The following is a 24,389-nucleotide window of genomic DNA, read 5'->3' as shown; positions in this document are numbered from 1 at the left end:
TCTAAAAGATTCACTTCAGTTTCCCAAGACGACTACTCTGAGGGCATATTGATAAATCTTTATTGACAAAATATTGACATTGACATACTTCTTGGAAGTATATAGTGTGTTAGAATTCTAACAAATTAACACGAAACACAAAAATATTTACATTCTGGTATAGAAGACATTAAGGAAGCATTTGTCACTCTCTTTAGTAAGTCTATGATCTTGGAATAGAAACTCAGTGCTTGAAAACTTGCCGCCGTGTCCTTGGCCATAACTTATCATCCCCGCTAACTACAGTCCTTCGGTTTTTGCAATAGATATATTTAAAGTTTGAAATGGCCCTTATGGCAAATGGTTGAACTCGGCCGATATCTCCAACCACTAAAAGGAGAAGTTTACTTCGTGGGTTTAAGCCTCGGGATGTTAGGAAAGGGAATGTCCAAGAAATATAATTAATTTAGGGTTTTTTTTTTTCCAGCACAAGTCCTGACTCCTCTTGTGGGCACCCTCCCCCGCCACCCCCAGCCCCCCATCCTGCTCCCCGGTTCTCTGTAAGAGGACCACTATCGCTGAGCCTACTTCATTTAGCTTTCACAATCACTTTGACAGTCAGAAGGTATCAAAAAGTGTTTACAGACTGCACGTTTCGGAAAAAAACCAAAATAAGAACACGCAGAACCTGTCTTTAAAAGGAAAAGCATATGACAATTCATTTTCTGTCTTTAGACTCTTTAGACACCATTCGCCCAACAACTGCTACATGCAATTCAAGTTTTTGAAAAGGTGTGGGATGGGGCTGGATATGGAATTTCGATTGTTAAGATTACTAATTATTTTTAAAGATTGGGGGAAAAAAACACTCGAAGTGCAAAATAAAGTCCTGTGCCTGGTTGAGTTTTTTCTTTTATCACCATCATTATCATCATCATTAAAAAAAAACATCGGACTGCGATAAACGGAATACCTGCCAATCATCTTGTCTCGCTGGTTTGGCGTTTGACTGACAGCTCCCCTTGTCAGAGCCCTTCGGCTTTGCCACCTTTGGATCTCTCTCCCTCTCTCCCCCTCTCTCTCTCTCTCTCACTCTCACTGTCTCATTCACTCACTCAGCTGCCTCTTTAGACAAGGGTTGCATGTTCATCAAGGAGCCTCCTTCCTCTGCCATCTCTGCGCGGCCTCGGATCAGGACCCTGCGCTCTGGCTGCCCCACGTCTGCGACGCGCCGCTCCTCTGACTCCCTGTCCCCTTCTCGGTGAATGTGTGTGTGCGGTTTGTTTTTGTTTTGTAGGGTTGTGTGGTTTTTCTTTTTTTCTTCTTCCCCTCCTATCCCTGTCTCTGTTTTGCTCCGTGTTGTCCGTTTCGTGGGGTTCTGTTTGTTTTTAATCGTCTGAGGTCACATCTATTTCCTCCGGACTCGCCTGCTTAGTGGCGATTCTCCACCGGTTAATATGGTGCGTCCCTTTTTTCTTTTGTTGAGAATCTGAGCCTTCTTCCTCCAGCTTCTGCCTTTTGAACTTCGTCCTTCGGTTCTGAAACCATACTTTTACCTGCAGGAGAGGCAGATGGGGCGAGTTAGTTCCTCCACTGCGCCCTCCTACCACCTCCTCTCTTGCTTGGCCCAGACCCGGGCCTGAGACTATGAAAGTCCTGTTCCCTGGATGTGTGTCCTATTAGCCAGCTTCCCCAGGCCTCCCCTTGGGGAGCAGAGCTCCTGTTCCTAGGCAGGTTTCCCACCTGGCTCTCTGCCCTTCTGGACCCTCCCGGGACACCTTTCCCCCAGCCCAGAGGGTCAGAGGACTCAGGTACCCCTGCTCACTTTGTCCCACCTGGGACACCCACATCCTGTTGAGTGCAAAAACCTTGCGAACACTGGGAAACCCCCTATAAAATAATAGGTAGGGGAGAAATAAAAAGAGACACGTCCCTGACTCCCTCTACCTAGCCGGTGCAGGAAAGAGCTCACTCCTGCTGCTGCAGCTTCCTGCAGGGCCCAATGTGCTTTCTATTTTCTGTGGGTTTCCGCAGCCACTGCCAAAATACAGCGCCTCCTCTGCAAGAACTGGGCCCTGGGTAGGTAGGCAGGATCTGCCTGAGCTTCCTCCTCCTGGCCCAGGACTCTTGCAGGTGAGCAGAGGCAGCTGGGGGCAGGAGGACTTCTGGAGGAAGCCAGGGGGATGGCAGACCCTGGGGACCAACCCAGCTGTATCTTTCCAGCTTGTTAAAGAGGTTCAAAAGTGAAAGCTTCTGAAAGACCCGTGGGATAAAGGGGAAATAAGAGAAAAACTGAGCAAGAGAAGAACGAGCCCCTCCATCTTCCTGCCAGGCCAGGGCCAAGCTCCCACCGGGTCACATCACTTCCCACCAGGGTGAGGCGCGCGGCCAGGCCTCCCCAGAGTGCTGCTAGAGATCTGGGGAGCAGTGAGGTGGCTGTCCCCACCGTCCCTTGGGGCAGCTGATGAAGGGTCCCCATTCGGAGACCAGACCAGACAGCAACCTTGCCCAAGCATCCCCACAGCGAGGGACAGGTGAGGAAAATGGTGGCGACTGCACCTTCCATGCCCCTGGGGGGCTGTCCCTATTCTACTAGCAGCACCCCAGGCTCTTGAAGTCCGCTCTACTCCCTCCTTTGAGATGGCAGGCCCAGGTCCGGGCTTGTTCTCCCCGAGTGCCCCCAGTCCCCCAAAGTGCCCCATGAAAAAGCCGAGCTGGAACAAGGCTGAGTTTAATTTGCTTTGAGTTTGCTAATTGAGGGGGAGGACGGTTCATTTCTCCCCGGCGCTCGCCCAAGGCGCGCGTCGGTGCGCTCGGGGCTTGACACGCACACAAAGACTCCAGGCAGCGTGGGCAGCGAGGCGGACAAAGACCACCGCCGCCTCGGCTGTCCGGGAGAAATCAGCCGGGCCCCGCCTGGTGCCGGGCCCCGCACCCACGCACGAGGCCCTCCTCGGTTTTGTCCGGGGGGAACGTTTTAAAACAAAAGCCTCGACCTCTTTGAGGCTCCCAGAAAAAAGTGTTACAACTTAATCTGCCCGAAAATGTTACTGTTTGCCGGGAACTTTGACCCCGCCCTGCGGCTTCGCGTACAGTAGCGCCTACAGTAACCCTAAACCCCCTCCCTGCCCCGGGGGCAGGTCAGAGCCTGGCCCGCCTCGGGACCCTGTTGCGCAGGAAGGGTCTGCTTCCTGAAGCAGCCCCTTCTCCGCAGCCTTCCAGCTCTGTTTCTCTGATTTAGGGGCACACCCAGGATGCTTGGCTCGGAGGCCTGACTCTCCGATCCCGAGCCCCCTAAGCGTAGTAACTGCAGCCGTCGGTGCAAGTCGTTGAGCCTGTGGTTGCGCAGAACCCGCCCTTAACCCACTCCCAGCCCTCTCTCCAGCCGAGAGCCCCAAACACGCTGACACTTCCTAGACCCCAGCAGTGTCCTGAAAGTCTCTCCAAAAGTGCAGAGATGCCTTATGGAGGAGCTGCAAATCCAGCCCAGCCTTACAGAAGGAGTAACTCAGCCCGTCCCTGCAGAGCCTGGGGCGGCTCGGCTCCAGAGCCCCTTGCTGGAACCCAGGGAAGCTAAGAGCACCTCCAAACGTATACACCTTGAGCCAGGGCGTGGAACTAGTTCCCCGCCTGTTTCCCGAAAGCGCCCTGAGCTCTGGCGGCTGCGTGAGTCCAGAGATTTGGGATGCGGTTGCCGGGCCTGGAGCCCGCTCACTCACCTGAGTTTCCGTGAGGCTGAGGCTATGCGCCAGCTGCTTCCTCTCGGCGCCCACCACGTAGTGGTTCTTCTCGAAGGCGTGTTCCAGCCTCAGAAGCTGGGACGGGGAAAAGGCGGTTCTGATCCGCTTCGGCTTTCGGGCCAGCGCGTTGTGCAAAAGGAAGCTCTCTGGGCTTGTGTCATTCCCTGCGGGGAACACGGCAGAAGTCCCATTAGAGAGGGCCGCGCGCTTCTCCTGAGCCGGGCTGACCCGGCACCGCGCTCATGGCCTCCTGGTAGCGGGTACGTCTGGGCCTACGGGGGCCCGGGGGCCTCCAGAGGCACGAAGCGGACACTGTTCCAGCTGCCTGGCCTGGACCGCTGGGACCGTACCTGTGCAGCACCCACCCAACAGTCGCCCCGGCGGGGCGAGTCCCCAGGCTCCCGACCTCGGCGGGCTTCGCAGCCTCCGTGGCGCCACGGGCCTCGCTACCTCCGCGCCGCACCGGGTGCAGGGGCCAGAGGAGGGGGCAGCAAGGCTGGGCTCGGGGATGGCGCCCAGGACCCAAAGAAATGGCTTTCCCTTCCTTCTAACCTCTGGAAGAACTTTGCCCTGGGGATAAGGGGCGGAGAGGCGAAGGGTAGCTATCTAGAGTTTTCTCCCAGACCAATTTTTTTTTTTAAGTGTTAAGTCTTTCTTCTCCAGCAAAGTGCAGAGGCCGGGCGTGTCGGTGCAGCCCGACTGGAACTGAAATCTCGCCGGCGTTTGCACAGGATTTGTTCTGCCGCAGCCTTCCGAAGCCCCGGCTCACCCGATGCCCTGCTGCAGAGAACTAGGAGACAAGAGCCCAGGCATCGAAACCCGGGGAGGGGGGGGACCAAGCTGCGGGCACCAGATGGGACTGTTCGAGGCCCCGGAAGATCCGGGCTACTCTGGGCCTGGTGCGGGGACCAAGCGCGTGGCAGGCAGAGAACAAGAAAAGGGAGCCTTAAACTTTTCAAGAAAAGCCAGGGAGTTTTGGGTTGACTCATTAGAATGGGAAATCGATTCACCAAAAACTCAAAGAAAAACAGTTCGGGGGAGTGGAGACAAACTGGGTCTGGGAATAAGAGTAAAACGTTTTTGTTTGATTTTTTTCTTTTCTTTTTTTTTAGTTATGGGGGAGGGGGAATCTACCTGATTCTAGGCTCAGGCAGGAACACAAAGGGTTAATGAAGGGACAAGCCTCTGAGTATTGATCCAGAGGCCTCGGGAGGTAGGTCTCCCCCCCCCCCCACTCCTGCACTGATCACTAAACTAATTACTCGCCCCTTTTTCTGGAGTTTTAACTTTCCTCTCACCACCACCCAGAGGAAAAAAATCCAAACATTAGCAATAATGGAAAACACTCAAACAAATCTTCTCCTCCAGTCTATCGTCCGACCTCGTTCATTTCTTTTACAACAAAAACAAAAACCAGACTGAACCTGCCTTCCCGCCGCGGCCGCTCGCCGCGCGAACAGAGCAGGTCGCGGCGAACAGTGCTGAGCCCCGGAGGTTTCCACCCGCGCGGGTTCCAGCCCCTTCCCGAGCCTCTCGGGGGAAAAAAAAAAAAAAAAAGATTAAAACAAACCCCAGACTATGCAGACTATGCCATGGGGTCGCGAGGGTCTCTTCGTCTCCGGAAGAGGGTCAGAAACCAAGTCGCGGGTCTGGGATGCAGGGGCTCGGAGTAGGTGGCGAACAGGATCGAACGCAGTCGAAGGCGAACCTGGCCGCCGGGCCCTGTCCGCGCCCCCTCGGAGCCTGGGTGTCTAGGGCCTCGCGGAGGAGACGGAGAGCCTGGGGACCTCGCGGGCTCCGGATTCCTTGCTGGCAGGCACTCGGAGCTGCCTGGGACAGCCTGCCTGGACCCGAGAACATTCGGGAACAAGTCCTCTGTCTGCACCCTTCCCTAAAAGGGACCAGCAGCCGCAGGCCGGCCCCCAAACCGGCCGCTGCTCGGAGACTGGGGACTAACACGGTGCCCGGCCCCTTGCCGCCCTGTTTCCGTAGCCGGCGCGCGCGGACGGTCGAGCCGGAGGAAGCTCCGTCCAGGCCTCGCCAGGCGCCTATCCCGAGCAGGCCGAGGGTGGTGAGGGATGCGGCGCGTTGCAGCCCCGCGATGTGGCACGTACCTTGGAAGCGGTGGCCCAGATATCGGTAGCGGTGGATGAGCCAGGGGTAGAAGGTGGACGGGTCCCGCTGCTGCGAGGCGAAGAGGGGGTGTGGCGAGTGCGAGGAGGGCAGGGGGTGGGCGGCCAGGGCGTGCGGCGGCGGCACCGGGTGCACTGGCACGGCGGGGTTGGGCGGGTGCGAGACCGCCTCAGCGAACACCAAGTCCGGGTTGGAGTAGACGCCCCTGCCGGCGGCGGCGGCGGCGGCCGAGTGGAAGCCGTTGAGGAACGGGTTTATGGGGCTGGAGTTGGCGTAGCTGAGCGCCGCGGGACGGATGGGGTCCTCGGAGCGCGAGGCGGGCAGGGGACTGTCCTTGGCCACCAGCGACTCGATGGTGAAGCAGCGCTTGGGCGCCGGCTGGAACATGCTGTGCCGAGGAGCGGGCGCCCGGGGCTCCCGGCTCCCGGCGACCGCGGCGCGCTGCCTCCGCCGCCCGCTGTCCGCTGCCCGCGGCAAGGACGGACGGGAATTGGGGACTTGTTTGTTGGGGGTGGGGGTGGGGGGAGGAAAGGAAGAAAGAAAGGAAAGGAAAGGAAAAAGGAAAGGAGGGGGGAGGGGGAGGGAGAGAGAACGCCGTGGATCCCGAGAATCTTGCACCAAACGCGCCCAACCTGGAGAGAGGAGGAAAAATCCTTCCAGAAGAATTTGCAGGCGTGGATTGGGGTAATTTTTTTTGGGGGGGGGGCGAGATGGCGTGGGGGGATCGGAGTTAGAGGCGCGCGGGGGGGGGAGTTTCTCGGGGGAGGCAAAAAAAAAAGTTTTCTCTCCTCTGCAAAAGGCGGGCAGGGCGCCCTAAGTCCAAGGACAATCCATGGAAGTGTTCGCTTCTTCACAAGTTGTGCAAACGATTTGTTAGTTCATGAGCCTAATTAGTGCGGGGATCACATAAACAGCTTCCTCCGAAGCCTGGTAAATGGCTTGATGATTGGTCGCTATTACTCGCCCTGAGGTGGAAGGGGGGAGACTCTTTAAAGTGCGTCAGAGGGAGGCGAGCGCCTGGGAACCCGGAGGCCTGGATCCGGGCCGAGAGTGGAACGGAGTCGGCGCCGCTGCCTTGGCCGAACCTCCTGCGCCCGCCGGGCCGCCTGGCCTCTTCGCGCCGTAACCCCGCGCTCCTAGCTCACTCGCTCCTGCGGCGCCCGCTGCGGCTTCTTCTCCTCTTTCGCCTCCTCCTCTTCCTTCGGCTTCTTCTCCTCCTCCTCCTCCTCTTCCTCCTTCTTCTCCTCCTCCTCTTCTTCCTCCTCCTCTTTCCCCACCTCCTCCCCCTCAGCCACCGCCTCCTTTTCCACCACCAACACCACTCCCTCCGGGGCACCCCGGTCCTTGCAGAGTCCCCAGCCGGCGCGGCCTCCGCTGCGATCCCCTGGATCCTGAACCTGCTGAGCCCAAGCTGGTGGGACAGATGGACACAGTGACACAGATTTCTTGTGCGTAGCTCTCCTCTGCTACTGCCCCCCGCGGCCCGGCATCAGAGGACCTGGGATCGCCCCGGGAGCACGCGAGGGTAAGCGGGCAAGGGTTGGTTCCGGACGAGGGTAACGGAGCTGTTCGGTCGGACCAATCCCCACCCCCAGCAAAACTCCTGTCGGTTTCCTAGGTGAGGAGAGAGGCCCGAGCAGGGTGTCCTCCAACTACGCAAAGCTTTGAGGTCCGGGGTCGCTGCGTTCGCGATTCTTGGCTGGGCTCGTCCGTTTGCGAGTTGGGACGGAGCGGCTGAACCTTCCCCGGGCGGCGGGCTTCCCACTCTCCCACAGGCACTTAATTTTTCTCTCTGGGAGGGTGCTCATCCCCACCCCCACCCCCCAAAAAAACACAATTCCTTCTGCAACATCTGGGACTGGGGGGGATCCAAGGTCAAGGGAGAGGCTAACGTGGTACTACTATTACTGAGACGTTGTCGTTATTGTTTCGGTTAATGTGGTTGTCGGTGTTATTATCGCTGCTGTTATTATTACAGTTATTATTATTATCTCTATTTCTATTATTATTCTGCCATCTGTTGTCCCAGGCGGCGGATCGCTGTGCAAACCTAGGGCTTGCAACTAGGGAGTACAGATCGCTTCTCCGGTCCCAGGCCGTGTCCGCATTTTCGAGCTCGCCTTCGGTTTTGGGATGATTTTAGGGCTGAGTTCCCTCGTCCCCATTGGCTCACGCAGCGGCATAATTATGATCACATCCCCCAGGCTGCTGGCGCTGCTCTCTGTTTATTGGTGGTTAAAGATCTATTATCTATTCATCAGTCGCCTCTTTTTTCCTCTTTTTTTTTTCTTTCTGCCAATTACATTCTTCTAAATTGAAGTACCAGCAGGTATTTTGCACGTTTACAATTAATGATTTTTTTTAATCTGACGTCGTTTAAATCTATTACTTGGAGGCCCATGTCATTTCTCTTAAGGTTGAAGAAATGCCTGTGTTTGGAGACTAGGTTGCTGTGAGACCCCAAAAAAATGTCAGCTGGGAGAGGGAGAAGAGGGAAGTCCTGTTAGGTCAGACTGCAACACCAGCAGTTTCATCAGTTGAAGGTCCCCAAGTCTTAGACGTGTCCCCTTGCTTTCCCAGCTACCCCCTCCCTGCCTTGGGATCTCCCCCTGATCCTCTGTGGTTTCGTCTGCTGTGTATTTATGTTTGTGTCAATTTCTCGACTTTTTTCTTCCAAGGATAGTCTGTGTTGGGGGAGGGTGGCAGGAGGAGGGTCCAAACTCCTTTTGGAAAACACTCCAGGCAAGTAGTTAGGAATGTGTTTTCTGGGGTTGTCTGGGCATCTGACCTTAGTGAAAGCCCAATGAGATCATCTGTACTACCTCACCCAGTGTTCTCAGGACACATATACTACACACACTCATACACACATGCATACACAAGATAGGTATGGGCCTCAGCTCTGCATTCACACCCCAAGAAATCTACTCCTGGCTCAGGCTGTGGTCCTCTGATGCTGGCTCTGGGTGGGGGCCTTGGCTGGGTTTTCCCCCCTATCGGGTACCCTATCGGGTACAAGGATCCAGGGTGTTCGATCCAGCCTTACAGGGGGGTTACATTTTGAATATGCAAAAATATTGCCTCCAGCTCAGAAATCCTTCTTCCAGTTAGGCTGAGGGACATGAGCCACAGTGTTCTCCGGGGCAGCAAGGCACCTGAAGCCACCAGGAAAAGTGGAAGTCTTTGGGCTGTGCTAGCCAGCCAGTCTGTGTGGAGGTAGAGGTCGGCCTTTGGTCCCTGGAAAGAAACACACTCTTTAGGTGGGCTGTGCATCCCGGATCCTGGAGCCCGTGGGAGCGGACCCCATTCTCCATGGGAGGATCTCCAGGAGGGCTGGAGGGGCAGGCTCGTCCTCGGGCCAGACCTTCCACCTGGGCCTTAGGCTCCAAGTGCAATACTTGGAGTGTGAAAAGCCCCACCCTGGCTGCATTTACCGCACAGTCAGTATTCTTGATCTTGGCTGGGGATGTGAGAGCAAAAGGGATGCATTCAATGTCCGGGTGGTGGGATGAGGCCTGCCACGGTGTGCGATGCATTTCCCCTCTCCTAAGCTCTCAGGCTGATTGCTAATGTGCAGTTGGTACCGCCTTCAACCCTTTCCCCAATTTAGCCAGATTGTGGCCCACGCGGTGGTGGTGGGGGGGTGGGGGGTGTCCCAAGGAAGTGAGCAAGTCTGGAGCCCAGAGACACTCAGCCTCCCTCTCAAGGCAGGGACAGTTGGCTGGGGCAGAGGGCTGTGCCCAGTGTACAACATCCTTGCAGGCCACCGCCTCTTGCAAACTGCCATGAAAGGGCCAGCTTCGCTCCCAGGGGCTGGCTGGAGTTATCCAGCAGGTGAGTGAGAGTGAGAGAGTCTTTTGACCACCTTCCTGGCTGGAGTAAAATGTGCCAGTTCCTCTGTCCCTATGTGCTGCTGGCCGCAGGCCTCTCTTGGGCCCCCACGAGGAAGAAGTGTGTTTCCAGTGAGTCAGGGACCAAATTCGGAAGCCCTGGGAGCTCTGCTAATTCATGCACCTGGACCGAGGAGGGGAAGGTTCGCACTGCCTGTTGATGTGCGAGAGAATTAACTAGGAAAGTAACTCATTAACCTGGCTGGGAGGGTGGAGGCACGCCAGGGCACTGGGCACTTCAGCCTGGACTCAGACCCTGAGCTGCCTCTAGACTCCCCTCCTGGGAACCAGCGGCCACCTTCCCTTTACAGGTGGCTTCTTCAGCCTTGCAGAATGCTGGCCCTCTTTGTTCCTTGGTGGCCCTGGGAGGGTGGGTATTCAGTTAAGTACCGGTGTGAGCGGTGGGAAGTGGGGGGATTTCTGAGGCTCTCTCTTAGAGCAAGAGTCTCCTGACCCCTGCACCCCAACGACTGTGCTCTGGAGCTTCAGGAACCTACACCCTGCAGGCAGCTGGACTCGCAGACACCTGATGAAAGTTCGAGTCTCATATCTGTCACAGACTGACTGAGCGATCCGGGGCAACCCCAACCCCACAAGCTCTGCTGACCTCTATTTTGTCATCTGTAAAATCACAGCCAGTGCTGCCTGAGAGGCCAGTGGAGGGTAGGAGGCCCGGCTGGTTGAGGGACTGATAGAACCCTTCTACTTCCTGGTCATCGTGGTCATACCACATCTGAATGTCTTTTTAAAGCTCATAGAGTTGTACACTACAAAGGGTGCATTTAACTGTATTTATGTTATACCTTAATAAACCTGCTTCCCTGTCTCTCCAAAAGAGTCAGGCCTGGCTGGGCATTTACCTAACCTCTCTTGTTGCCTGTTATCTCTTCTGTGAAATTGAGATACATAATAGTATTTTGGCCCTTGGGGTTGTTCAAGAAGATAAGCTAAGCAAACTGCTTAAACCATGTCTAGCCTATAAGGAATGAGCTATAATAAAAGTTAGCTCCTGTCCTTGATCTTGTTGTTATTAGCGTTACCTACCCACCTCCAGAGATTGCTGCTGAGCTTCAAGACTGAACAATAAAGTTGTACAAACATAATAATGCTCGCACTCCTGCCATGCTCTCTTTCACACACACACACACATACACACCCCAAAGCCCAGAGGGAAGCTAGGGGTGAAAGAGGCTTGGATTCCTGGCTAGTGGGAGATGGCAGAGGGCAGAGATCTTTCCTGATCTTGATACCATCCGCTCTGAGTTTCCCAGCAGGCCCCCTACCTTTGGAAGAACAAACAGCAGTGCTGCTCCCTTGCCCCGCTCCTGCTAGGCCTGTGCGGTAACTGGGGTGGATGCCTAGCTTAGCTTCATACAACTCAAGAGAGGCGGCCAGGTCCTGCCTGGTGTCTCTACCTGTGTGACCTTCCCTATCTTGAGCCTTGGTTTCCTCATTTCTGAAAAGGAAATATCAGCATCTTAACAGTTGCTTGAGAGGAGTGAACTCATCCTTGGCCATTCATCAAATATCAGCTTATGTCAGACTATAGCCTTGTACGTCCAGCCTAAGAAGTGAGCTCAGCTAAATTCAGATGAGTGAGTACCCTGAGGCTGCACTGTGCGCCCCGCCAGGCAGCGCGGGAAGCACTGATATCAGTGGAGGGTGAGCCCTTTCCCGGGGCCCAAGGCATGCGGAAGGTGTCGCGGGATGGGAAGATCCGGTTAAGAATTGCTCCAACTCACTGTGATTCCCAGTTATTCGGCCTCTTCAAATGCGTAGGACGGCGGTGGTAAAACAAAAAGAAAAATTAATATCCTAAAAACATTTTTTAAAATTATTATGGCAAATCTCTTTCTGGTGTCCTCCCTAGAGGCCGCTTGCCGGGCAGGCTCGGCGGCACGCGGCGGGTATCTGCGTGTGCGCAGCGGCGCCTAGTGGCGAGGGCCGGGCGCGGGCAGCATCCCTGCGGAGCCACTGAGCCGCGTGCGCCCCGGGAGTGCTGGTTGCGCTCCACTGCGAAGACCTTGCAGGGACCGCAGACTGAGCCAGGAGAGGAAGGCAAAGGAGGCTCACCGGCCACAGAGGGGAGAGGACGACTTGGAAATGCTCCCCTCCTGCATCCATCAGCTCCAGCTCTCGCCTCGGACGGAGTTCACCACCCAGGCTAGAATTTCAGCTCCACGAGGAGTTGGACTTCCTTCCGAAGGGTGCAAGGGAGAGGGGACGGGTTCTGCTCTTAAAAAGACGAGGAGGCCGTGGTCGCCTGTGCTGGGGCGATATGAAGAAAATGTAGCCACAACTTCGTGCCTGTGGTCCCAAACTCCGTGGCGTGACCACGGTGGCTCAGAGAATGGGCCCGTGATGGCCTGCGCTGGCCTCGCCTGGGGTGGAGTCTGAGGACCTGGGGTCTCGGGTGCAGCTCTGCTAACTTCACGCCCCCTCGTGGCTGGCCGAGGACCTCCAAAGACAGGGTTCCTGGTGGTTATTGCTGAACTAGTAGTGGATCACCAGCCAGACTGGACGGCTGCGACCTGGCCGGATGACCAGCCCCTTCCTCTTGCAGCGCGCGGACCCGTATATGTCCCGACGCAAGTTGATTCCTCCAGTGAGGTGATGCGGAGAGTCCGCGCGGGGTTCTTTAGAAACCAGTGCGTAACTGTTCAAAGCATCCACCGGGGGATTGAGCCCTCGCAGGAGGTTCCGGGACCCCGGTCCAGGACTCTGATGCCCCGCCCGGCTGCAGGAAACAGGCGCCATCCTTCTCTGGACATTAGCGGGAGCCGACGAATGTCTAGGTCTCCGAAGTCCTTCTGTTTTGAGAGCCACCATTTCAGAGCCAGGAACTCCGCACTGACGCGTGAAGCCACAGGCAGACCTGACCATCGAGTTTACCACGTTGAAACTCGTCAATCTCTCAACACACAAACTGTCCCGGTTCATTATTGAAAGCAAGGAAACCCATCAGAGGAGGTGCCCGTTTCTTTCTCCCTTGGCTGCCTTCAAATGAAAGTCTTAAAAGCCAAGCAAGGAAAGGCCAGGGGCGGACTGAGGGACATAGGGACGCAGGAATTAGGGAATATGGATGCTCTTGGGCAGGCGACTGCCTGGCAGGGGAGGAGACAGCTCTGTCTCTCCTGGACTCTCTCTGCTGGTGGGTGGGTGGGGTTGTCACCCCCCGACTTCGCCCCCCCCCCCCCCGCCGCCGCCTGCAACTGTCCCAAAAGCTTTGGCTTCATTGGTCCACAAGGTCACGGACAGTTGCCAGGGGCTCTCTGCCTACGGATAGGACCAGCATGGGGGGAAAGCATGTGCCAACTTTTCTGCCGCCTTCTCTGGCATCTTTCTGTTCCAGGCTCAGCCCTAGTCACGGGTCACAGACTTTGTAACTTGGTGTCCAGTTCTATAAGAAGCACCCTGCGGTCATCAACAGCAATCCACTCTCCAGTGTAGGTGCTGCTTTTGAAGCATGGCATCCACCAGCCCCTCTCTCAGAAACCTCTCTCTCTCATACTCTGGGAGTTGGGGATAGCCTTAGAAAGGAGATCGTGGCCAATTGAGGAAAGAGAGAAACTGGGGGCTTTTTCTCTTGGAAGCAGAAGCTCTCGCTGAAACCTGCTGGAGGATGCTGGAAAGGCTTAGGAGAACAGTTCCTCTCCCAGGGTCAAATTTTAGCTTCTAAAGGCATGTTTGCTCAACTCGATCTCAGTGAACCTCGTAATCTCGTGAGGAAGAAGTCATGATACCCATTTTCCAGATGAGAAAATCGAGGCTCAGAGAAGTCACTCCTAGAGGATCCCTGACAGCTCTGCCTCCATCCGCAGCTCCCGCCACCTCCCGCGTTGCCGGGCACCTGCGTTCAAGCCAATGAGAAAAGGCAACGAAGAGCCCTTGAAGGCGGCCGGGGGGCCGGGGGCGGGGGGCCCCCAAACCCTCGCACATGGCGAAGCTTGTCCAGGTGGCCTCATACTTGCCTCGAACCCACTTGGCCACCATTGTCCTCCAGGCCACTTTTTTCCAGCCCCGGGCCTCGCCCCACGCCCTCTTGCCTATTCCCGGGTCGCCTCCCGCAGACTCAAGCCCCAGCTTTAGGACTAGAGAGGGGCGGTGGCGGCCTTCCTGCGACCGGGAAGCGGAAGAGCTGGGGGGCAGCTCTGGGCGGCCTCGGCCGAGACTCCGTGCGCTCCGCACGCACTCGAGTTGTTCTTCAAAGCATCCCTGAAACCTCCGGGGACGCCCACAGATGGGCCCTGCGCCGGCGGTCTGGTATCCCTGAGCGCAGCCGGCCGGAGACCCCTGGAAGCCAGCAAGGCTCCCCGAAAGCCCTGGCCCAGCGACCTCCGCCTTCCTGGCTCCTCTCAGCCTTCGGGGAAGAGGCTGGGGGACAGAAGAGTGGCCCTGGGCTGGGAGCCTCCGAAGGGACCCAAAGAGAGGGTCTGACCGCCGCCTCCTCCTGAGTAGAGCCCCCTCTCCCGATTCTCGGCCCTGGCGATCCGTAATTATCGGTTACTTCCTCTAGGACGATCGGAAAGGAGCCTTCTAGTTTGGGGCCGCAGCAGAACTACCCTACACACACACACACACACACACACACACACACACACACACACACGCACCCAGAGGTTGGACACACCAGACCCGCTCCCCTATTTGCGTCCTCTCCACGTGGGTGGAGAGTACAGCCGATCCTGGGCGTAGGTACACCCCATGTGCCCCGCTTCCCCCGCGACCCCGTGGAGCCCCCGGCGGCTGGAGGAGAGGCGTGACTGCAGTCGCCCTCCGCTTAGCCCGGCCGCCAGCGGCTCGCCCTGAGCTGCGCAACAAAGGGTGGCATCGCGGCGGCGCGGGCAGGGACCTCATTGGTTCAATATTAGCTTTTCATTCCAGTCTATTGTGCCCATCTGAGATAATATTGACTCTGAGGTGAGAGCCCACAGACGCCAGGGCTTGTCTAACACTCCGCGGCAGGGCGCTCGAAGGAAAGAAAACCAGAAACGGAGAGTTAAAGAGACTGCAAATAAAAGCTGCTGGCGCGGCAGCGCGCCCCTGGGCCGCGCAGGGCCCGGCAGCCAGGCGCTCCCCGCGGCGTGCGCTGGGGCCTCCGATCCGGGAACCCAGGGTGGGGAGAGGGTCTTGGGTAGCTCTCAGAAGCGGCACTGGGCGTTCTCATCGAAACCTGCCCTCGTTTAAAACACCCCTCCCCCATCTTCCAGACAATTGATTTTGAGGTTCCGCTTCTGGCTAATTCTGCGGAAAAACGAGTTTCTATGCACGTTGTTCTAGTACGCCAGTAAGCCCACTTGGGCAGTCGAGATATTTTCCCCTTTTTAAGCCATGTGATTCCTTAGGATAACTTTGCTGTCGAAGTGTTTCTATTCCGCGGTAGCAGAAAAGTAAACATGCGCAGCGATTATCTTTAGGCTGCATTACCTGCGAGGGCGCGGTTAATAGCGAATTTCCGTCTATGCTTTTTCCTCTGCCCTGAATCGCCGCCTTATAGCCCATCCGAAGGTTTGTAACCGCCTTTCTAACCAAAACTTTAAAGGGCCTCCGGAACGTCCAAATCTTGCATATGAAGATTCATTTCAATTTCCAAATTGCCTCTAAAGGGCCGCATTGGAAAAATGACACTTAAAGCTGTCTTAGGTGTCTGAGAAAGACACCTAGGTTTACACTCGCGGGACCAAACGCCGAAGGTTCAGGGCTTGCAGTGAACGGTGGGAATGGATGCGCTCCCCGTCTCCTTTCCGAAATTTGTGTCTCCCCCTTAATGGAGTCTGACCTCTGTAGGAGGAGCTCCCTTAACTCTATTACTCCAATTTAGAATCTTTGCATTTATTTCCAAGACACTCAGGCATGTGAGGAGCTAGGATGGGGCAAGGGACGAATCTGGGCCACCGTTGTGCGCCTCCCTCCTTCCGCTTAGGCTGTCTACGCTGCGCTGGGGCTAAGCGATCCCAAGCTCTAGCGCCCTGGATATTTCACAAGAGGACGTTTCCTTTTAACATATGTGATCTATAATATATATGGTCCATTTGTATTATATATAATTTAACATAGAATATTAATTATATTGTTTCATCATATTAGGTACTATTTAGTATATATTTAACTTCTATTTCCAATATTCTATTAGTTATTTAACATCTTTTTATGTATTATATCGTATGTGGAGATAGGTCTGATATATGTGCACATTTAAATGTATTTGTTTTGTGTATGTGTGTAAAAGTATTTGGAGGAGTCTAATCTCCCTGCAAGTATATATTTGTTCGTTTTAATGTTATGTTATTTAAAAGAAAAATTCTAATCGAAACCACTTTGACACCAGCTATGTCTTTATAACAAATACCCTGGGATCCAATTTCAGCTCCAGAAAGGCAGGACGAGGGGAGTCGGGTAACTCTGCCATAAGGGACAACAGGTCCTCTCTGGAAAGTGGTTTTCCAAATGCTCATTCCCTGGGGACAGAGGAGACAAGGTTTTGGACCCGGCGGCCGCCTCCTCTCCTCGATTGCGTTGTGGTGGTTGTTTTGGTTTTTGAGAGAGGCTGTTTAGAGGCTCCGATGGTCCCTACCCTGATGTCATGAATTAAAAATGAATTTGGGAAGCGCAGCATATGCTCAGCTGAGGCGTCTGGGAGAGCAGCGGAGGCCTTTCACCCCAGCTTCTGGGTTCCAGACGCTGGGCTGACGGTTCCGGCCTCAGCGCCCGATGCGGGAGCGCACAGTGCTCCGGGGTCAAGGGCGTTCCTGCTCCAGCCTGCAGCCGTCCTCCGACCCCGCGCTAGGAAAAACTATCCGTGGCTTGGACCGCTTGCAGATCAGGTGGTCCCAACTACGGTCCGCTTCTAATATTGATTAAGAGCCAGCCGAGGAAAGCAGGCAGCAGGGAACTCCTGCAGGAGGGCAAGGGCCGGGCGGAACAAAATCCGGATCTCCGAGGTCCGCAGGTTATCGCCCCGCACCGGAGACCCACTTTAGGGAGGGAGAGAAAAAGACAAAAGTCAGGTACGGCCGGCCGGCCAACTAAACCTCGAAAATGAGGAATGCCCCAACTTTACAGCCTGATGAATGAACACGAAGAGTCTACTTCCGAGGCCTGGGAGTGGGGAAGAGAAGTTGGGGGGCCAAGGAGGAGGAAACGGGTGAGGGGCGAGGAAGACTTAGGGAAAGGGCGAGAGGGGTCAGAGACCGCCAGGATGCAGGACGCGGTGGGTTGTTTTTTTCTTAAAAGCGAAGCCTCCAAATGGCTACCTGGCGAACAACATGTAAAACAAAACGATGCAACGTGGCTCAAATCTGACCCAGAGACGGGGCTTCCCACTTCAGACAAAACCCCGGATTCAGCGAGTCCCGGCGGGCGGGCGGCGTTCTCCTCTGATCTGGTCCCATCCCCCCAGCGTCGGAGGCGTGTGGTTTAAAGCCTTGTGCTCTGTCCCTGACTGGGCTCGGGGTATGTGCTAAGATGAGCCAGGGACCGGAAAGTGAGAAACCATCCTCACGTTGCTAAAAATAAAACAACCGACCCCTCCCCCTTCCCCAAGGGCTGCAGTCTCAGCGCCTGGCTGCTAGGGGAGGTGTCTGAACAAGCACTGGATGCCAAGGCTTCCAGATGAAGGGTGGATCACAGTGCCAACCATGTGGATGTGGGTCTCCCCCAGATGGGCTCACATCTGGCCCATCTGTAGTATTTTCGCCATCCAGGTGATCCATCTTGCCCCTGCCCAGGGTGGTGGAAAACTTTTTGTAATTGTGGAAGCATCAGAGTTCCATATTTCTGCCCCTTGCTCTGAGCTCCCACTATCCTGGTTTAAGAGCAGCTGCTCAGGTGTACTGGGAACAAGAGAGGGTCTTTTCTATTGCTCATTTGCCAGTGGAGCATCTTCATGAAAGAGACCATTTCTGCCATTCCTGGCACCTGTTGAGGATACTGCGCTAAGCACCTTTTATGAGGATCCATCACTTCCATTCCTCCAAGTGACCCATTGAGGTGCATCTCTTCTCACTTTCCAGATGAGAAAATTGGGGCTCCAGATGTGAAGGGATTCACCCAAGGCCACACACACAGCTAGTAAATGAAAAGGTCTGGAATCCAGTGCAAGTTAATTTGACTTCAACATTTCCCCCCCCACACACACACACACCTCCTATTTCCCATCAAAATGCCCACCTTTCCCCAGCAAAGAAATCCCACAGGGTAAGAAAAGAGTTAACACTTTGCCCTGGAGTCCCCACAAAAGTCTAAGACCAGAGGATACAGAGCCTGGATCCCACATTCTCTCCGGAGCATTTATTCCAGGTCTGGAAGAAAATGAGCAGCTGGCATGTGATGTACATGGTTTACAGAGAGCTTGCTCACACCTCACTGTAGTCACCTCTCGCACTAGCCTTCAGGGGGATTCTGCCCTTACTGCTCCCATCTAGAGAGGCAGCAACGGGCTCGGTGCGGGGGAACTACTTGATCACTGCCCAGCCAGTTTGCACAGAGCCCTGGCACGGGCCTGGGCCGGCCCATTCCAAGCCTCACAGCTCTGCAGATACCACATATGGGACCATTTAACCAACAGAGCCTTGCATTCTGTTGTGAAATTGCTAGGTTGTTTTCTCTTTGTTTTAAGTGTTTCTGCAAATGTTATTTCAGGATTCAAAACTTTCTCTTCATTTACACCTCTCTTACACTCATTCTTTCTCCATGTACCTACCAATCTGTATTGTTGGACTTAAAGAAACAGAACAAGGAGCTCCCCTTATCTCTATTCAAAAGTTACCCAGAGACCATCATGTACAGATTTTATCCATTTTTGCTCTATTATCTTTGCTCTATTATCATTTGCGTATTTGACTCTATTTCCATTTGCTTTACGTGCATCACTATCACTCAAATGTGGGATTGAGGGTTTGAAATGGTGTGTGTATAGTTTTTATGACTTTAATAGTGTTTTTAGCACTTGTCTGGAAGATGCTTTCTCTTTGCTAAGATCTAAGGGGGAGAATGTGAGCTTAGAAGAATTCTTTGAGCAAATAATTCCATATCCAAAGGGATAACTGAGACTCTAGATAGGAAAGGACTTGAAGGGTCTCTAACCTTGAGATGATGAAGCAAGTCCCACACCACCAGCAAGAAACTGGCCGGGGGTGGGGGGGGGGGTGTTCTCAGCCTTCAGACAGCCAGGGGTCCATCCCCACACTCATTCTGAACCTTGCTTGTTCACTCTGCAGAAGCCCCCATCTTATGAAAAAGCTTTATTTGTTCTCATTATCATAACATTGTATGTATATTTCTATACTAGACTAGATAGACTAGAATGTATAAAGAAGAAAGTAACAATCACTTAAATTCCCCCTGGCCAGAGGTCACCACTGTCAAATATTTGGGGATGTTAATTTTTGACACCTTGAAAAGTGCATGCTTACAATATGTGTTCTAGGAAATAAAATAAAGAAATATACTATGCGATTCTGTTTACATAAAGTTCATAACTAGATATTAATTCTCTGGGAGAGGGTTCACTGGAAAAGGGCACAGGGGAACTTTCTGGCGTCCTAGAAATGTTCTATATCTTGATTCAGGCCATGGTTAACACAGATCCATAAAAATGCCAAAACTCATTGAACTTAAGACCTGTATATTTTACTATAAAATGTTATACCTCATTAAAGAAGAAAAGAAAAGAATTCTGGACAAATACTATAGCAAAAGAATGGCTAACTGGGCAGGTGGGAAAGAAGCAACATTTTAAAAAGCATGAGATGGGAATTCTCGTCCTGGTGCAGCGGAAACGAATCTGACTAGGAACCATGAGGTTGCAGGTTCGATCCCTGGCCTCACTCAGTGGGTTGAGGATCTGGCGTTGCCGTGAGCTGTGGTGTATAGGTCGCAGACATGGCTCGGATCTGGCGTTGCTGTGACTGTGGTATAGGCCAGCGGCTACAGTTCCAATTAGACCCCTAGCCAGGGAACCTCTATATGCCACGGGTACAGCCCTAAAAAGACTAAATAAATAAATAAATAAATAAATAAATAAAAAGCATGAGATGCGGAGCTAAAACAAGCCACACACAACACCTGCAACCTGACAGAAGAGAATACCAGGCTTGCTCCCCCACCCCACTTCTGCCCCAATGCACCAGCCTCTCTAAATCCAAGACGGCTGGATTCTTTAAAAGGAAATACAATCTTAAGATCCTGCTGGGGCCCACCATTTACCAGACTTTCTCTTCTTTGATGCTATTACTCCATGTTTGCATTTCCTGATAGAGGCAGGAGGGAGGGGTCCCTTGGCGTCTAAGAAGTTTCTTTCTTAATCACTCTCTAGGACTCGGGATGTTTGAACCTCCTAGAAACAATGTTATAAATGATGGTCAAGGTTCCAAGTGTCTCCTCCCCAAAAATCTATTAAATGCCTACTCATAAGCTATGTAATTTTAGGCTTGGTAAGAACATAAGTACATTGCGTTATAGTGGTTGTGTGCCATGTAAAAAAATGAGAAGAAAGCAAAATTCCTTTTCCAAAAGCATATCTGCTATCTGCCATTTGAGATTCAAAAATAAAAACTCGCATCATGTCTTCCCTCAAGCAGCTCCTTATCTAGCGGAGAAAGACTACCTTGTAAATAAATAAGTGCCATAAGGTCTTATAGATGTTTTCATGGAGGTTGTCATAATTAAACAAATTTAATTTAAACATAATTTCAACAAAACAGAAAAATAGAAGTGACTGTTAGCTGGCGAGAGAAAACATAATTTGCAGCAGGCAGAATTGATGGGATAAGGAAATAGAGGAAGACCTAAGAGAGACTCTAAGAGGCTATGGGGCATTTTGGCCCCAAATCTGGTTCTTCTTCAGAATGTGTCTTCCCTTTTCACTGCCCTCAGAGCGTTACCACTTGACTTCACAGTCCTGACTAGGGTAGGTTATTGGTTTTGCTTTCGGAGGGAGGAGTTTCTGCTGTGGTGCAACAGGATCTCTGCAAGTGCTGGGAGGCAGGTTTGAACACTGGCCCAGCCTAGTGGAGGCATAGAAGTGGGTAAGACTTGCAATTCCAAAAAGAAAAGGAATTTCTTTTTCTTACCAAGCCTTCCTCCTAGGAGAAGGATTGTCGGAGCTAGATTTAGCCAGGAGCAACAGAGGAAAAAGCATAACCCCCAACACTGAAGAAAGAAAAAGCCATTCCCCACACCAGCCACCAGATGGTGAGGTTGGCTTAGAACAGCTTGGTTGCTGTCTTGAAAGCAGAGTGGATTGAAAGCAGAGTGGATTGGAACCACTTAAAATCACATATTTATTGTATTGGGGGATCATTTGTTCATTCAACCAGCATGGTGCATTTGCCATTTATAAGGAAATTTGCAAGTGACTTGCAATTAACAGGGTTAAAATATTGACTGAGTTGTGGTCCTTGCCTTCAAGAACAGTTTGGAGAACTAGAAAACTGTTACTTAATGTACCCAGACAGTGTTTTTCCCTCCTGATAGTGTTTTCATCAGTAAGTTGGGAGTAATGAGAATGCAGGATCTGCTGACCTCACACAATTGTTCTGAGGCTAGAATATGATCAGGAAATAAAAAATACCTTTGTAAAACTGGAGGTGTTAGACGAGCATTCATCATGAAAATAGTTTTCAGCTGCATCCTCCCCTGGTTGGTCAATTATTCATTCAACAGATGTTTATTGTGCACTTAGGCTGAGCAGTCATAGTTCTGGACACTGGGGACATAATAGTGAAGAAAACAGACCAAATCTCTGCCTTCATGGAGCTGACATTTCTCAGTAGGGCATTCTGCTGACACGAATAAAAAGACTCATCAGCCACATGAGGGAGGCCAAAAGCTTAAGGCTAAAAAACTATCTATTCACTGTTCAGAATATTGAAAAATTGGCAACAATCTAAGCATTCCTTGCTGGGAGACAAGGTTTGTTGTTTTTTTTTAAGTTTTGATACTTAGCTACAACAGAAAACTGTGTCAGTATTAAAAAAAATGGAAGTAGCTATCTGTATAGAGTATCGTGGAAAGATTTCTAAGACCTGTTAAAGGAAAGCTAGTTCCAGAATAATGCATAAAATCATCCAGTTAAAGTTTCAAATTTACCCTACTTGTTTATGTTTTATTCACATCCTAACATATAGGTAAGTGTGAATACTTAGATGGAAACTCGGAGAAAAAGTCTGGAAAGATACACAGTTGACAGTAGTGTTACCTCAGGAAAGGAGAGGTGAACTGATGGAGGTGGGGTGTAGACAGGGCACTTTCACAACTACGGTGGTAATTTCTGACAAAGAGAGTGCGTTCATTTCTGCCTGTGTAATTAAACAAGGAGACACATGCATGTGGGTATAATTGAGTTATAGCAATATGTTTATGGATGATAATTGTTACTCTTTAAATCTCCTCTAATATTGTTTTAATATATCTATAGAGATATATACAGAAAGATGAAATGATGCCAAAACATAAAGGGTGGAATTAAAACATGGTGTCCTGGCTCAGAACTCTTGCCTCTCCCCACCCCACCTGCAGTTTATAGTGAAACCTTTTTTTAAGAGCATCATGGGATGTTGGATAGAAACCCTTGATCTCCCAGTTCTGAGGCACATGTAATTATTTCATAGTTAAGTAGCCTCAAGGATCTTTGCAAAAGATATGATTTCATTATGAGAGCATCATGCCTCTCCCAGGAATAATTGAGTTTCAGCTGGAGCCAATGCAGGGGTTCTGGTATGTGATGGGTGGGTCCCAACTGGGTCCCCTGGTTCCCAAACCAAGCCAAGTGAGCTAGCCTTAGCTCTGGCTGATTTCTGAAAACCAGCTCAGACATCCCGGCCAAATTTTCTCCATTGTGTGTGGGTGTCTCTCTCTGTGACCTTGAGCAGGCCTTTGTTGCTGCTGGGTTAATGGAAGAAGCTGGACTGTATGGCCTATAACTTCATTTCCAATCTTAAACTTCTAATTTCTATTGTGGCAAGTTGTTATGAGAAAAGACCACATTTGTTCCCAAGCACCTGCCATGTGCTGGGACAGAGAAGCAGAAAAACAAGGTCCTTGGCCTTAAGGAATCATGGTGGAGTCAAATTCTTGCAGATGTTGAAGCTGATGAAACTGCTAGAAATATGGACTCAGGACAGAAGCATGGAGATCTTCCTCCACTGCTGTGGTCCCCGGCTCTATATTTCTTGGATAAAACTGACCTCTGTTCTTCTAGTCTCCTTGCTCTGAAATAAAGCTGGTAGTAGAGCCCCTAGCCATTCTGCTTGGCTCCAGGTCCCAGAGACACCCACATCCATGTTACAGGAGGGAAAAAAAGTCTCGGGTGGGGCAAGGATAGCCTGAGGTCAGATGAGCTCTAGGAGGGCTGGAAATGGGACCTGGGTCTTTACAGCCAATCCACCGATTCAGCAAACTCACAATGAGCACCTGCTGTATGCCAGGCACCTTGCTGGATTGTGGGAGCACAGGTGGGAATCAACCAAACATAGGGCTTACTGAGCAGGGCTTCAGAGCTTAGAAGCCTCCCCTGGGCAGGACCATACCCTCCTTTAGAAACCCTCAGACCTGTGCCCTTCTCCAGGGCCCCCTATATCCGGTCTAGCCACCAAGGCTACTAGCATGCTAGACACTGAGTCAGAGGCAAGGGGGTCAGAATTCATCCTAGGCTATGCAGCTCCACAGTGCCTCCAGCCATTCTCAAGCAAAGGGAACTAGCTTCCATGGGCTGTGGGCAGGTAGGAGTTTTCCCAGAAGAGAAGCAGCAGTGCAGCAGGAGCAGAGAATTAGCACCAAGATGACCCTACCTCTCATTCCCTCTCCAGACCTCCTCGCTGTGGGACAGGCCAATGCCTCAGCCTCCTGAGCCTCAGTTGTTTCTTCTGTAAAATGGGAATAACAACATTCACACCAATTCTTCTTCCTTCAAGAGATGATGCTGGAGATCAAATGAGGCAAAAGGTGGAAAAGTCAATTATAAAGCACTTTCAAATACAAGCTCACGGTGTGGCACACTTGGAAACAGTGATCTTCCTGCTATCTCCCCTGTATGGCCTGCACCCCATCAGGAAGACCCTTTGCCAGGCAGCTGTGCGAGGTTTACGAGTGCAGTGAGTGCAGGAGCGGTAGCTGGGGTGGCAGAAGAAACTCTGGGCCCGCTCACCACTCGTCGGCTGGAGGGGTCCTTCCAGAGCCCGAAGATTCCCTCCCCAGATTTTCCTTATGAGGCAAGCGGGCAAGCTGGCACTGGCACTGGCTGGGCAGCCCCAGGAGATGGGGCTGGAGAGGCTCCATCACTACTATGGGTTCAGACCTCACCCTGAAACCCATTAAACCCATGTCTTGTAAGCCCTACAGGTGGTGTCAAGAGGAATTTTCAGGGCACTGACAGGCTTCTCCAAAGGGAGAGGCTCTAGCTGGGTCTGTGCACTACTCTGCAGGAAGAAGCAGTGTTTAGGGGCAGCAGGATCTGGGGCATCAGGAGAACCACCGCCTCTGGTCCTCACGTGCTGTCCACCTTGGGCGATCCCCTCCCTTCACTGGGCACAGCTGGCAGGTGTGCATCATTTTTTGTTTGTTCTTTTAAGTTTTATTGAAGTATCGTTGATTACAATGTTGTGATAATTTCTGCTATACAACAAAGAGATTCAGGTATACATGTACA

General features: G+C 52.5%; 2 protein-coding genes across 13 annotated transcripts in view; one reads left to right on the top strand and one right to left on the bottom strand.

The window, feature by feature from the left end:
- Positions 1-38: 38 nt before the first annotated feature.
- EMX2 (empty spiracles homeobox 2) lies at positions 39-7,091 on the bottom strand. The gene is made up of 3 exons (XM_005671489.4): positions 5,834-7,091; positions 3,699-3,883; positions 39-1,535 (listed from the first exon to the last, which is right to left on the bottom strand). Exons 1-3 carry the CDS (start codon positions 6,237-6,239, stop codon positions 1,368-1,370), a joined length of 759 nt encoding a protein of 252 aa, XP_005671546.2. The 5' UTR covers positions 6,240-7,091; the 3' UTR covers positions 39-1,367.
- Positions 6,938-24,389, top strand: part of LOC110256768 (uncharacterized) — a 130,140-nt gene continuing 112,688 nt past the window's right edge. For 7 of the 12 annotated variants that reach the window (XR_014827046.1, XR_014827044.1, XR_014827045.1 and 4 more), the window contains exon 1: positions 6,938-7,377. The gene's annotated coding sequence lies outside the window, so the exon portion shown is untranslated. Of the gene's footprint in view, positions 7,378-23,550; positions 24,282-24,389 lie in introns of those variants that run through there. The other 5 variants (XR_001301217.3, XR_014827041.1, XR_014827047.1 and 2 more) reach the window with 3 other exon arrangements.

The sequence above is a fragment of the Sus scrofa genome, chromosome 14, assembly GCF_054392235.1.
Source record: "Sus scrofa isolate SSC_HxYL_T2T_F1_AM1 chromosome 14, Sscrofa_HxYL_maternal_Yorkshire_Landrace_v2.0, whole genome shotgun sequence".
NCBI classification, from domain to species: domain Eukaryota; kingdom Metazoa; phylum Chordata; class Mammalia; order Artiodactyla; family Suidae; genus Sus; species Sus scrofa.
Note: the sequence above shows the minus strand (reverse complement) of the source record. Positions and strands in the feature narration are given on the sequence as shown.

Coding starts and splice junctions, on each gene's coding strand:
- EMX2 (XM_005671489.4), bottom strand. CDS start 6,239: ATGTTCCAGCCGGCGCCCAAGCGCTGCTTCACCATCGAGTCGCTGGTG. Junction 3,884..5,833: donor TCTGGGCCACCGCTTCCAAG/GTACGTGCCACA, acceptor TGTTCCCCGCAG/GGAATGACACAAGCCCAGAG. Junction 1,536..3,698: donor TCAGCCTCACGGAAACTCAG/GTGAGTGAGCGG, acceptor CCTCTCCTGCAG/GTAAAAGTATGGTTTCAGAA.